The sequence below is a fragment of the Ochotona curzoniae genome, unplaced genomic scaffold (genome assembly GCF_017591425.1).
Source record: "Ochotona curzoniae isolate NIBS_2020 unplaced genomic scaffold, NIBS_Ocur_1.0 contig_3, whole genome shotgun sequence".
Classification (NCBI taxonomy): Eukaryota; Metazoa; Chordata; class Mammalia; order Lagomorpha; family Ochotonidae; genus Ochotona; species Ochotona curzoniae.
Window position 1 is genome coordinate 1 of NW_024465680.1, and position 12,764 is coordinate 12,764.

The following is a 12,764-nucleotide window of genomic DNA, read 5'->3' on the forward strand; positions in this document are numbered from 1 at the left end:
ACCTGCCACGTCCAGGCGGAAGGAGACCCTCTGGCCCCCGGCCTCGCAGCTGTACTCCCCGGCGTCCGCCGTGCCCGCCTGCTGCACCACCAGTCGCCGCGTGCAGCCCGCGGCCTCCACGCGCACCCTAGAGCTCGAGCTCAGCTTCTTCCCATCCTTGCACCACGCCACCTGCGTCTGCGCCTGGGCCACCTCGCAGCTCAGTGTGGCGCTGGCCCCCGCCTCGGTCTTCACCTCGCTGTGCGCCGCCTGCTCCTTGGCAAACACCACCTTGGGCTCTGCAATGGGCGAGCAACCCGTGGTCAGGGGCCGGGCCAGACCCAGCCCCGCACTCTCCACGCCTGCTGCTGTCTCAAAAGCCCAGCCAGGGCCAGTGCCCCTCAAAGGAGAGAAACACACAGGACACAACCCTCCAGAAGACCCCAGGGAGGGGAGGCAGGGTGGTCGGGGCAAGCGTCCACAGGCAAATAACCACATGAGCTTCAACCTGCCACATGGACCCGACTGAGCACTGAGCACGCTCTGTGCAGAGCAGGCAACTCCAGCACCCGTGTCCTGAGTGCTTCAGGCACCACACAGAGCACGGCGAGCCAGGACAACCAAGCCCATCACTGCCCTGAGAGCCAAACGTCAGTGTGGGCCAACCAGGAGAGAGCTGGTGCCCAGCACGATGGCTCAACTGGCTCATGCTCCCCCTACAAGCACCACCGTCCCATATGGGAGCCGGCTCGCATCCTGGCTACTCCTCTTCCCATCCAGCTCCCTGCTTCTGGCCTGGGACACCAGTGGAGGATGGCCCAAGTCCTCGGGACACCCCACACCCGCGGGACAGACCCGCAAGAACCCTTGGGCCTTGGCTTCGGACAGGCTCAGCTCCAGCCATTGCGGCCATTTGGGGAGTGAACCAGAGGATGGAAAGCTTCTCTCTCTCTCTCTCTCTCTCTCTCTCTCTCTCTCTCTCTCTGCCTCTGCTCCTCTCTGTGGGTCTGCCTTTCGACAAAGACACCTGTTAAAGAAAGACAGGCAGACACCGAGAACAAACGAGAGAGAGAGCGAGAGGCCGAGCGAGCTGGGGGTCAGTAGGGCCAGTCAGGAGAGGGCAGCGTGTCAATGTGAGCCCGTCAGCAGAGGCCGACGTGGCAGGACACGGCCGAATGGCAGCGTGTGCCCATCAGGACAGAGCTCAGGACCTAACCGCGCCAACGACACAGGTCAGGCTGTGGCCAATCGGAAGAGAGCCAGTGTGGACCACTAAGGACAGCACAGAGCCTCAGGGCTTGGCCAATCGGGAGAGAACCCAGTGCCAGGGAGGAGCCGATGCGGACATAGGCGGGTGCCAAGCCAGGTGTCAGGTGGAGTGGTGGCCAAGGCGTATGGGTCCTCCCACTCACAGTTCTCATGACAAGATAGGCCAGGTGGAAAGGAGGGGCTGAGCAGGAAGGACGGCTGCACGGGCTGCTCACCCAGGCAGCCGGCACAGGCGGCCTGAGGCACGGGGCACCAGTGGGCACAGATGGACAGACTGCAGAGACACCGCCCCCTGCTGGGCAGGCCTGTCCCTGCAGCCCAGCACCCAGACAGGAGCATCAGGTGAGGAGAGCCCAAGCCCACTGGGGCAGGGCACACGGGAAGCTCAGCTCAGCCCAGCCCTGGGCCGGCCCTGGTCTGCAGGCACGACAACCCGGCCCGGGAGGCACCGGGCACAGCCAGGGCCCTGCAGTCGGGGGCCCCAGAGGGAGACGAAGCCATGGCCTCGGCACCTCCTGCTGTGCGTGTGTCACCTTGCACCCCAGCGGTCCCTGCCCACAACCCGCACCATGCACCCACCTGCCACGTCCAGGCGGAAGGAGACCCTCTGGCCCCCGGCCTCGCAGCTGTACTCCCCGGCGTCCGCCGTGCCCGCCTGCTGCACCACCAGTCGCCGCGTGCAGCCCGCGGCCTCCACGCGCACCCTAGAGCTCGAGCTCAGCTTCTTCCCATCCTTGCACCACGCCACCTGCGTCTGCGCCTGGGCCACCTCGCAGCTCAGTGTGGCGCTGGCCCCCGCCTCGGTCTTCACCTCGCTGTGCGCCGCCTGCTCCTTGGCAAACACCACCTTGGGCTCTGCAATGGGCGAGCAACCCGTGGTCAGGGGCCGGGCCAGACCCAGCCCCGCACTCTCCACGCCTGCTGCTGTCTCAAAAGCCCAGCCAGGGCCAGTGCCCCTCAAAGGAGAGAAACACACAGGACACAACCCTCCAGAAGACCCCAGGGAGGGGAGGCAGGGTGGTCGGGGCAAGCGTCCACAGGCAAATAACCACATGAGCTTCAACCTGCCACATGGACCCGACTGAGCACTGAGCACGCTCTGTGCAGAGCAGGCAACTCCAGCACCCGTGTCCTGAGTGCTTCAGGCACCACACAGAGCACGGCGAGCCAGGACAACCAAGCCCATCACTGCCCTGAGAGCCAAACGTCAGTGTGGGCCAACCAGGAGAGAGCTGGTGCCCAGCACGATGGCTCAACTGGCTCATGCTCCCCCTACAAGCACCACCGTCCCATATGGGAGCCGGCTCGCATCCTGGCTACTCCTCTTCCCATCCAGCTCCCTGCTTCTGGCCTGGGACACCAGTGGAGGATGGCCCAAGTCCTCGGGACACCCCACACCCGCGGGACAGACCCGCAAGAACCCTTGGGCCTTGGCTTCGGACAGGCTCAGCTCCAGCCATTGCGGCCATTTGGGGAGTGAACCAGAGGATGGAAAGCTTCTCTCTCTCTCTCTCTCTCTCTCTCTCTCTCTCTCTCTCTGCCTCTGCTCCTCTCTGTGGGTCTGCCTTTCGACAAAGACACCTGTTAAAGAAAGACAGGCAGACACCGAGAACAAACGAGAGAGAGAGCGAGAGGCCGAGCGAGCTGGGGGTCAGTAGGGCCAGTCAGGAGAGGGCAGCGTGTCAATGTGAGCCCGTCAGCAGAGGCCGACGTGGCAGGACACGGCCGAATGGCAGCGTGTGCCCATCAGGACAGAGCTCAGGACCTAACCGCGCCAACGACACAGGTCAGGCTGTGGCCAATCGGAAGAGAGCCAGTGTGGACCACTAAGGACAGCACAGAGCCTCAGGGCTTGGCCAATCGGGAGAGAACCCAGTGCCAGGGAGGAGCCGATGCGGACATAGGCGGGTGCCAAGCCAGGTGTCAGGTGGAGTGGTGGCCAAGGCGTATGGGTCCTCCCACTCACAGTTCTCATGACAAGATAGGCCAGGTGGAAAGGAGGGGCTGAGCAGGAAGGACGGCTGCACGGGCTGCTCACCCAGGCAGCCGGCACAGGCGGCCTGAGGCACGGGGCACCAGTGGGCACAGATGGACAGACTGCAGAGACACCGCCCCCTGCTGGGCAGGCCTGTCCCTGCAGCCCAGCACCCAGACAGGAGCATCAGGTGAGGAGAGCCCAAGCCCACTGGGGCAGGGCACACGGGAAGCTCAGCTCAGCCCAGCCCTGGGCCGGCCCTGGTCTGCAGGCACGACAACCCGGCCCGGGAGGCACCGGGCACAGCCAGGGCCCTGCAGTCGGGGGCCCCAGAGGGAGACGAAGCCATGGCCTCGGCACCTCCTGCTGTGCGTGTGTCACCTTGCACCCCAGCGGTCCCTGCCCACAACCCGCACCATGCACCCACCTGCCACGTCCAGGCGGAAGGAGACCCTCTGGCCCCCGGCCTCGCAGCTGTACTCCCCGGCGTCCGCCGTGCCCGCCTGCTGCACCACCAGTCGCCGCGTGCAGCCCGCGGCCTCCACGCGCACCCTAGAGCTCGAGCTCAGCTTCTTCCCATCCTTGCACCACGCCACCTGCGTCTGCGCCTGGGCCACCTCGCAGCTCAGTGTGGCGCTGGCCCCCGCCTCGGTCTTCACCTCGCTGTGCGCCGCCTGCTCCTTGGCAAACACCACCTTGGGCTCTGCAATGGGCGAGCAACCCGTGGTCAGGGGCCGGGCCAGACCCAGCCCCGCACTCTCCACGCCTGCTGCTGTCTCAAAAGCCCAGCCAGGGCCAGTGCCCCTCAAAGGAGAGAAACACACAGGACACAACCCTCCAGAAGACCCCAGGGAGGGGAGGCAGGGTGGTCGGGGCAAGCGTCCACAGGCAAATAACCACATGAGCTTCAACCTGCCACATGGACCCGACTGAGCACTGAGCACGCTCTGTGCAGAGCAGGCAACTCCAGCACCCGTGTCCTGAGTGCTTCAGGCACCACACAGAGCACGGCGAGCCAGGACAACCAAGCCCATCACTGCCCTGAGAGCCAAACGTCAGTGTGGGCCAACCAGGAGAGAGCTGGTGCCCAGCACGATGGCTCAACTGGCTCATGCTCCCCCTACAAGCACCACCGTCCCATATGGGAGCCGGCTCGCATCCTGGCTACTCCTCTTCCCATCCAGCTCCCTGCTTCTGGCCTGGGACACCAGTGGAGGATGGCCCAAGTCCTCGGGACACCCCACACCCGCGGGACAGACCCGCAAGAACCCTTGGGCCTTGGCTTCGGACAGGCTCAGCTCCAGCCATTGCGGCCATTTGGGGAGTGAACCAGAGGATGGAAAGCTTCTCTCTCTCTCTCTCTCTCTCTCTCTCTCTCTCTCTCTCTGCCTCTGCTCCTCTCTGTGGGTCTGCCTTTCGACAAAGACACCTGTTAAAGAAAGACAGGCAGACACCGAGAACAAACGAGAGAGAGAGCGAGAGGCCGAGCGAGCTGGGGGTCAGTAGGGCCAGTCAGGAGAGGGCAGCGTGTCAATGTGAGCCCGTCAGCAGAGGCCGACGTGGCAGGACACGGCCGAATGGCAGCGTGTGCCCATCAGGACAGAGCTCAGGACCTAACCGCGCCAACGACACAGGTCAGGCTGTGGCCAATCGGAAGAGAGCCAGTGTGGACCACTAAGGACAGCACAGAGCCTCAGGGCTTGGCCAATCGGGAGAGAACCCAGTGCCAGGGAGGAGCCGATGCGGACATAGGCGGGTGCCAAGCCAGGTGTCAGGTGGAGTGGTGGCCAAGGCGTATGGGTCCTCCCACTCACAGTTCTCATGACAAGATAGGCCAGGTGGAAAGGAGGGGCTGAGCAGGAAGGACGGCTGCACGGGCTGCTCACCCAGGCAGCCGGCACAGGCGGCCTGAGGCACGGGGCACCAGTGGGCACAGATGGACAGACTGCAGAGACACCGCCCCCTGCTGGGCAGGCCTGTCCCTGCAGCCCAGCACCCAGACAGGAGCATCAGGTGAGGAGAGCCCAAGCCCACTGGGGCAGGGCACACGGGAAGCTCAGCTCAGCCCAGCCCTGGGCCGGCCCTGGTCTGCAGGCACGACAACCCGCCCGGGAGGCACCGGGCACAGCCAGGGCCCTGCAGTCGGGGGCCCCAGAGGGAGACGAAGCCATGGCCTCGGCACCTCCTGCTGTGCGTGTGTCACCTTGCACCCCAGCGGTCCCTGCCCACAACCCGCACCATGCACCCACCTGCCACGTCCAGGCGGAAGGAGACCCTCTGGCCCCCGGCCTCGCAGCTGTACTCCCCGGCGTCCGCCGTGCCCGCCTGCTGCACCACCAGTCGCCGCGTGCAGCCCGCGGCCTCCACGCGCACCCTAGAGCTCGAGCTCAGCTTCTTCCCATCCTTGCACCACGCCACCTGCGTCTGCGCCTGGGCCACCTCGCAGCTCAGTGTGGCGCTGGCCCCCGCCTCGGTCTTCACCTCGCTGTGCGCCGCCTGCTCCTTGGCAAACACCACCTTGGGCTCTGCAATGGGCGAGCAACCCGTGGTCAGGGGCCGGGCCAGACCCAGCCCCGCACTCTCCACGCCTGCTGCTGTCTCAAAAGCCCAGCCAGGGCCAGTGCCCCTCAAAGGAGAGAAACACACAGGACACAACCCTCCAGAAGACCCCAGGGAGGGGAGGCAGGGTGGTCGGGGCAAGCGTCCACAGGCAAATAACCACATGAGCTTCAACCTGCCACATGGACCCGACTGAGCACTGAGCACGCTCTGTGCAGAGCAGGCAACTCCAGCACCCGTGTCCTGAGTGCTTCAGGCACCACACAGAGCACGGCGAGCCAGGACAACCAAGCCCATCACTGCCCTGAGAGCCAAACGTCAGTGTGGGCCAACCAGGAGAGAGCTGGTGCCCAGCACGATGGCTCAACTGGCTCATGCTCCCCCTACAAGCACCACCGTCCCATATGGGAGCCGGCTCGCATCCTGGCTACTCCTCTTCCCATCCAGCTCCCTGCTTCTGGCCTGGGACACCAGTGGAGGATGGCCCAAGTCCTCGGGACACCCCACACCCGCGGGACAGACCCGCAAGAACCCTTGGGCCTTGGCTTCGGACAGGCTCAGCTCCAGCCATTGCGGCCATTTGGGGAGTGAACCAGAGGATGGAAAGCTTCTCTCTCTCTCTCTCTCTCTCTCTCTCTCTCTCTCTGCCTCTGCTCCTCTCTGTGGGTCTGCCTTTCGACAAAGACACCTGTTAAAGAAAGACAGGCAGACACCGAGAACAAACGAGAGAGAGAGCGAGAGGCCGAGCGAGCTGGGGGTCAGTAGGGCCAGTCAGGAGAGGGCAGCGTGTCAATGTGAGCCCGTCAGCAGAGGCCGACGTGGCAGGACACGGCCGAATGGCAGCGTGTGCCCATCAGGACAGAGCTCAGGACCTAACCGCGCCAACGACACAGGTCAGGCTGTGGCCAATCGGAAGAGAGCCAGTGTGGACCACTAAGGACAGCACAGAGCCTCAGGGCTTGGCCAATCGGGAGAGAACCCAGTGCCAGGGAGGAGCCGATGCGGACATAGGCGGGTGCCAAGCCAGGTGTCAGGTGGAGTGGTGGCCAAGGCGTATGGGTCCTCCCACTCACAGTTCTCATGACAAGATAGGCCAGGTGGAAAGGAGGGGCTGAGCAGGAAGGACGGCTGCACGGGCTGCTCACCCAGGCAGCCGGCACAGGCGGCCTGAGGCACGGGGCACCAGTGGGCACAGATGGACAGACTGCAGAGACACCGCCCCCTGCTGGGCAGGCCTGTCCCTGCAGCCCAGCACCCAGACAGGAGCATCAGGTGAGGAGAGCCCAAGCCCACTGGGGCAGGGCACACGGGAAGCTCAGCTCAGCCCAGCCCTGGGCCGGCCCTGGTCTGCAGGCACGACAACCCGGCCCGGGAGGCACCGGGCACAGCCAGGGCCCTGCAGTCGGGGGCCCCAGAGGGAGACGAAGCCATGGCCTCGGCACCTCCTGCTGTGCGTGTGTCACCTTGCACCCCAGCGGTCCCTGCCCACAACCCGCACCATGCACCCACCTGCCACGTCCAGGCGGAAGGAGACCCTCTGGCCCCCGGCCTCGCAGCTGTACTCCCCGGCGTCCGCCGTGCCCGCCTGCTGCACCACCAGTCGCCGCGTGCAGCCCGCGGCCTCCACGCGCACCCTAGAGCTCGAGCTCAGCTTCTTCCCATCCTTGCACCACGCCACCTGCGTCTGCGCCTGGGCCACCTCGCAGCTCAGTGTGGCGCTGGCCCCCGCCTCGGTCTTCACCTCGCTGTGCGCCGCCTGCTCCTTGGCAAACACCACCTTGGGCTCTGCAATGGGCGAGCAACCCGTGGTCAGGGGCCGGGCCAGACCCAGCCCCGCACTCTCCACGCCTGCTGCTGTCTCAAAAGCCCAGCCAGGGCCAGTGCCCCTCAAAGGAGAGAAACACACAGGACACAACCCTCCAGAAGACCCCAGGGAGGGGAGGCAGGGTGGTCGGGGCAAGCGTCCACAGGCAAATAACCACATGAGCTTCAACCTGCCACATGGACCCGACTGAGCACTGAGCACGCTCTGTGCAGAGCAGGCAACTCCAGCACCCGTGTCCTGAGTGCTTCAGGCACCACACAGAGCACGGCGAGCCAGGACAACCAAGCCCATCACTGCCCTGAGAGCCAAACGTCAGTGTGGGCCAACCAGGAGAGAGCTGGTGCCCAGCACGATGGCTCAACTGGCTCATGCTCCCCCTACAAGCACCACCGTCCCATATGGGAGCCGGCTCGCATCCTGGCTACTCCTCTTCCCATCCAGCTCCCTGCTTCTGGCCTGGGACACCAGTGGAGGATGGCCCAAGTCCTCGGGACACCCCACACCCGCGGGACAGACCCGCAAGAACCCTTGGGCCTTGGCTTCGGACAGGCTCAGCTCCAGCCATTGCGGCCATTTGGGGAGTGAACCAGAGGATGGAAAGCTTCTCTCTCTCTCTCTCTCTCTCTCTCTCTCTCTCTCTCTCTGCCTCTGCTCCTCTCTGTGGGTCTGCCTTTCGACAAAGACACCTGTTAAAGAAAGACAGGCAGACACCGAGAACAAACGAGAGAGAGAGCGAGAGGCCGAGCGAGCTGGGGGTCAGTAGGGCCAGTCAGGAGAGGGCAGCGTGTCAATGTGAGCCCGTCAGCAGAGGCCGACGTGGCAGGACACGGCCGAATGGCAGCGTGTGCCCATCAGGACAGAGCTCAGGACCTAACCGCGCCAACGACACAGGTCAGGCTGTGGCCAATCGGAAGAGAGCCAGTGTGGACCACTAAGGACAGCACAGAGCCTCAGGGCTTGGCCAATCGGGAGAGAACCCAGTGCCAGGGAGGAGCCGATGCGGACATAGGCGGGTGCCAAGCCAGGTGTCAGGTGGAGTGGTGGCCAAGGCGTATGGGTCCTCCCACTCACAGTTCTCATGACAAGATAGGCCAGGTGGAAAGGAGGGGCTGAGCAGGAAGGACGGCTGCACGGGCTGCTCACCCAGGCAGCCGGCACAGGCGGCCTGAGGCACGGGGCACCAGTGGGCACAGATGGACAGACTGCAGAGACACCGCCCCCTGCTGGGCAGGCCTGTCCCTGCAGCCCAGCACCCAGACAGGAGCATCAGGTGAGGAGAGCCCAAGCCCACTGGGGCAGGGCACACGGGAAGCTCAGCTCAGCCCAGCCCTGGGCCGGCCCTGGTCTGCAGGCACGACAACCCGGCCCGGGAGGCACCGGGCACAGCCAGGGCCCTGCAGTCGGGGGCCCCAGAGGGAGACGAAGCCATGGCCTCGGCACCTCCTGCTGTGCGTGTGTCACCTTGCACCCCAGCGGTCCCTGCCCACAACCCGCACCATGCACCCACCTGCCACGTCCAGGCGGAAGGAGACCCTCTGGCCCCCGGCCTCGCAGCTGTACTCCCCGGCGTCCGCCGTGCCCGCCTGCTGCACCACCAGTCGCCGCGTGCAGCCCGCGGCCTCCACGCGCACCCTAGAGCTCGAGCTCAGCTTCTTCCCATCCTTGCACCACGCCACCTGCGTCTGCGCCTGGGCCACCTCGCAGCTCAGTGTGGCGCTGGCCCCCGCCTCGGTCTTCACCTCGCTGTGCGCCGCCTGCTCCTTGGCAAACACCACCTTGGGCTCTGCAATGGGCGAGCAACCCGTGGTCAGGGGCCGGGCCAGACCCAGCCCCGCACTCTCCACGCCTGCTGCTGTCTCAAAAGCCCAGCCAGGGCCAGTGCCCCTCAAAGGAGAGAAACACACAGGACACAACCCTCCAGAAGACCCCAGGGAGGGGAGGCAGGGTGGTCGGGGCAAGCGTCCACAGGCAAATAACCACATGAGCTTCAACCTGCCACATGGACCCGACTGAGCACTGAGCACGCTCTGTGCAGAGCAGGCAACTCCAGCACCCGTGTCCTGAGTGCTTCAGGCACCACACAGAGCACGGCGAGCCAGGACAACCAAGCCCATCACTGCCCTGAGAGCCAAACGTCAGTGTGGGCCAACCAGGAGAGAGCTGGTGCCCAGCACGATGGCTCAACTGGCTCATGCTCCCCCTACAAGCACCACCGTCCCATATGGGAGCCGGCTCGCATCCTGGCTACTCCTCTTCCCATCCAGCTCCCTGCTTCTGGCCTGGGACACCAGTGGAGGATGGCCCAAGTCCTCGGGACACCCCACACCCGCGGGACAGACCCGCAAGAACCCTTGGGCCTTGGCTTCGGACAGGCTCAGCTCCAGCCATTGCGGCCATTTGGGGAGTGAACCAGAGGATGGAAAGCTTCTCTCTCTCTCCTCTCTCTCTCCTCTCTCTCTCTCTCTCTCTGCCTCTGCTCCTCTCTGTGGGTCTGCCTTTCGACAAAGACACCTGTTAAAGAAAGACAGGCAGACACCGAGAACAAACGAGAGAGAGAGCGAGAGGCCGAGCGAGCTGGGGGTCAGTAGGGCCAGTCAGGAGAGGGCAGCGTGTCAATGTGAGCCCGTCAGCAGAGGCCGACGTGGCAGGACACGGCCGAATGGCAGCGTGTGCCCATCAGGACAGAGCTCAGGACCTAACCGCGCCAACGACACAGGTCAGGCTGTGGCCAATCGGAAGAGAGCCAGTGTGGACCACTAAGGACAGCACAGAGCCTCAGGGCTTGGCCAATCGGGAGAGAACCCAGTGCCAGGGAGGAGCCGATGCGGACATAGGCGGGTGCCAAGCCAGGTGTCAGGTGGAGTGGTGGCCAAGGCGTATGGGTCCTCCCACTCACAGTTCTCATGACAAGATAGGCCAGGTGGAAAGGAGGGGCTGAGCAGGAAGGACGGCTGCACGGGCTGCTCACCCAGGCAGCCGGCACAGGCGGCCTGAGGCACGGGGCACCAGTGGGCACAGATGGACAGACTGCAGAGACACCGCCCCCTGCTGGGCAGGCCTGTCCCTGCAGCCCAGCACCCAGACAGGAGCATCAGGTGAGGAGAGCCCAAGCCCACTGGGGCAGGGCACACGGGAAGCTCAGCTCAGCCCAGCCCTGGGCCGGCCCTGGTCTGCAGGCACGACAACCCGGCCCGGGAGGCACCGGGCACAGCCAGGGCCCTGCAGTCGGGGGCCCCAGAGGGAGACGAAGCCATGGCCTCGGCACCTCCTGCTGTGCGTGTGTCACCTTGCACCCCAGCGGTCCCTGCCCACAACCCGCACCATGCACCCACCTGCCACGTCCAGGCGGAAGGAGACCCTCTGGCCCCCGGCCTCGCAGCTGTACTCCCCGGCGTCCGCCGTGCCCGCCTGCTGCACCACCAGTCGCCGCGTGCAGCCCGCGGCCTCCACGCGCACCCTAGAGCTCGAGCTCAGCTTCTTCCCATCCTTGCACCACGCCACCTGCGTCTGCGCCTGGGCCACCTCGCAGCTCAGTGTGGCGCTGGCCCCCGCCTCGGTCTTCACCTCGCTGTGCGCCGCCTGCTCCTTGGCAAACACCACCTTGGGCTCTGCAATGGGCGAGCAACCCGTGGTCAGGGGCCGGGCCAGACCCAGCCCCGCACTCTCCACGCCTGCTGCTGTCTCAAAAGCCCAGCCAGGGCCAGTGCCCCTCAAAGGAGAGAAACACACAGGACACAACCCTCCAGAAGACCCCAGGGAGGGGAGGCAGGGTGGTCGGGGCAAGCGTCCACAGGCAAATAACCACATGAGCTTCAACCTGCCACATGGACCCGACTGAGCACTGAGCACGCTCTGTGCAGAGCAGGCAACTCCAGCACCCGTGTCCTGAGTGCTTCAGGCACCACACAGAGCACGGCGAGCCAGGACAACCAAGCCCATCACTGCCCTGAGAGCCAAACGTCAGTGTGGGCCAACCAGGAGAGAGCTGGTGCCCAGCACGATGGCTCAACTGGCTCATGCTCCCCCTACAAGCACCACCGTCCCATATGGGAGCCGGCTCGCATCCTGGCTACTCCTCTTCCCATCCAGCTCCCTGCTTCTGGCCTGGGACACCAGTGGAGGATGGCCCAAGTCCTCGGGACACCCCACACCCGCGGGACAGACCCGCAAGAACCCTTGGGCCTTGGCTTCGGACAGGCTCAGCTCCAGCCATTGCGGCCATTTGGGGAGTGAACCAGAGGATGGAAAGCTTCTCTCTCTCTCTCTCTCTCTCTCTCTCTCTCTCTCTCTCTCTCTGCCTCTGCTCCTCTCTGTGGGTCTGCCTTTCGACAAAGACACCTGTTAAAGAAAGACAGGCAGACACCGAGAACAAACGAGAGAGAGAGCGAGAGGCCGAGCGAGCTGGGGGTCAGTAGGGCCAGTCAGGAGAGGGCAGCGTGTCAATGTGAGCCCGTCAGCAGAGGCCGACGTGGCAGGACACGGCCGAATGGCAGCGTGTGCCCATCAGGACAGAGCTCAGGACCTAACCGCGCCAACGACACAGGTCAGGCTGTGGCCAATCGGAAGAGAGCCAGTGTGGACCACTAAGGACAGCACAGAGCCTCAGGGCTTGGCCAATCGGGAGAGAACCCAGTGCCAGGGAGGAGCCGATGCGGACATAGGCGGGTGCCAAGCCAGGTGTCAGGTGGAGTGGTGGCCAAGGCGTATGGGTCCTCCCACTCACAGTTCTCATGACAAGATAGGCCAGGTGGAAAGGAGGGGCTGAGCAGGAAGGACGGCTGCACGGGCTGCTCACCCAGGCAGCCGGCACAGGCGGCCTGAGGCACGGGGCACCAGTGGGCACAGATGGACAGACTGCAGAGACACCGCCCCCTGCTGGGCAGGCCTGTCCCTGCAGCCCAGCACCCAGACAGGAGCATCAGGTGAGGAGAGCCCAAGCCCACTGGGGCAGGGCACACGGGAAGCTCAGCTCAGCCCAGCCCTGGGCCGGCCCTGGTCTGCAGGCACGACAACCCGGCCCGGGAGGCACCGGGCACAGCCAGGGCCCTGCAGTCGGGGGCCCCAGAGGGAGACGAAGCCATGGCCTCGGCACCTCCTGCTGTGCGTGTGTCACCTTGCACCCCAGCGGTCCCTGCCCACAACCCGCACCATGCACCC

The 12,764-nt window shown here is 65.1% G+C and overlaps 1 protein-coding gene across 1 annotated transcript; it reads right to left on the bottom strand.

Moving 5' to 3' along the window:
- Positions 1-6: 6 nt before the first annotated feature.
- Positions 7-11,711, bottom strand: LOC121155665 (obscurin-like; the record flags this gene model as incomplete). Its single annotated transcript, XM_040979101.1, has 7 exons — positions 10,940-11,711; positions 9,115-9,393; positions 7,292-7,570; positions 5,473-5,748; positions 3,651-3,929; positions 1,828-2,106; positions 7-281 (listed from the first exon to the last, which is right to left on the bottom strand). Coding segments are annotated over exons 1-7 (2,142 nt in total), but the record flags the coding sequence as incomplete, so codon positions are not given.
- Positions 11,712-12,764: the final 1,053 nt, after the last annotated feature.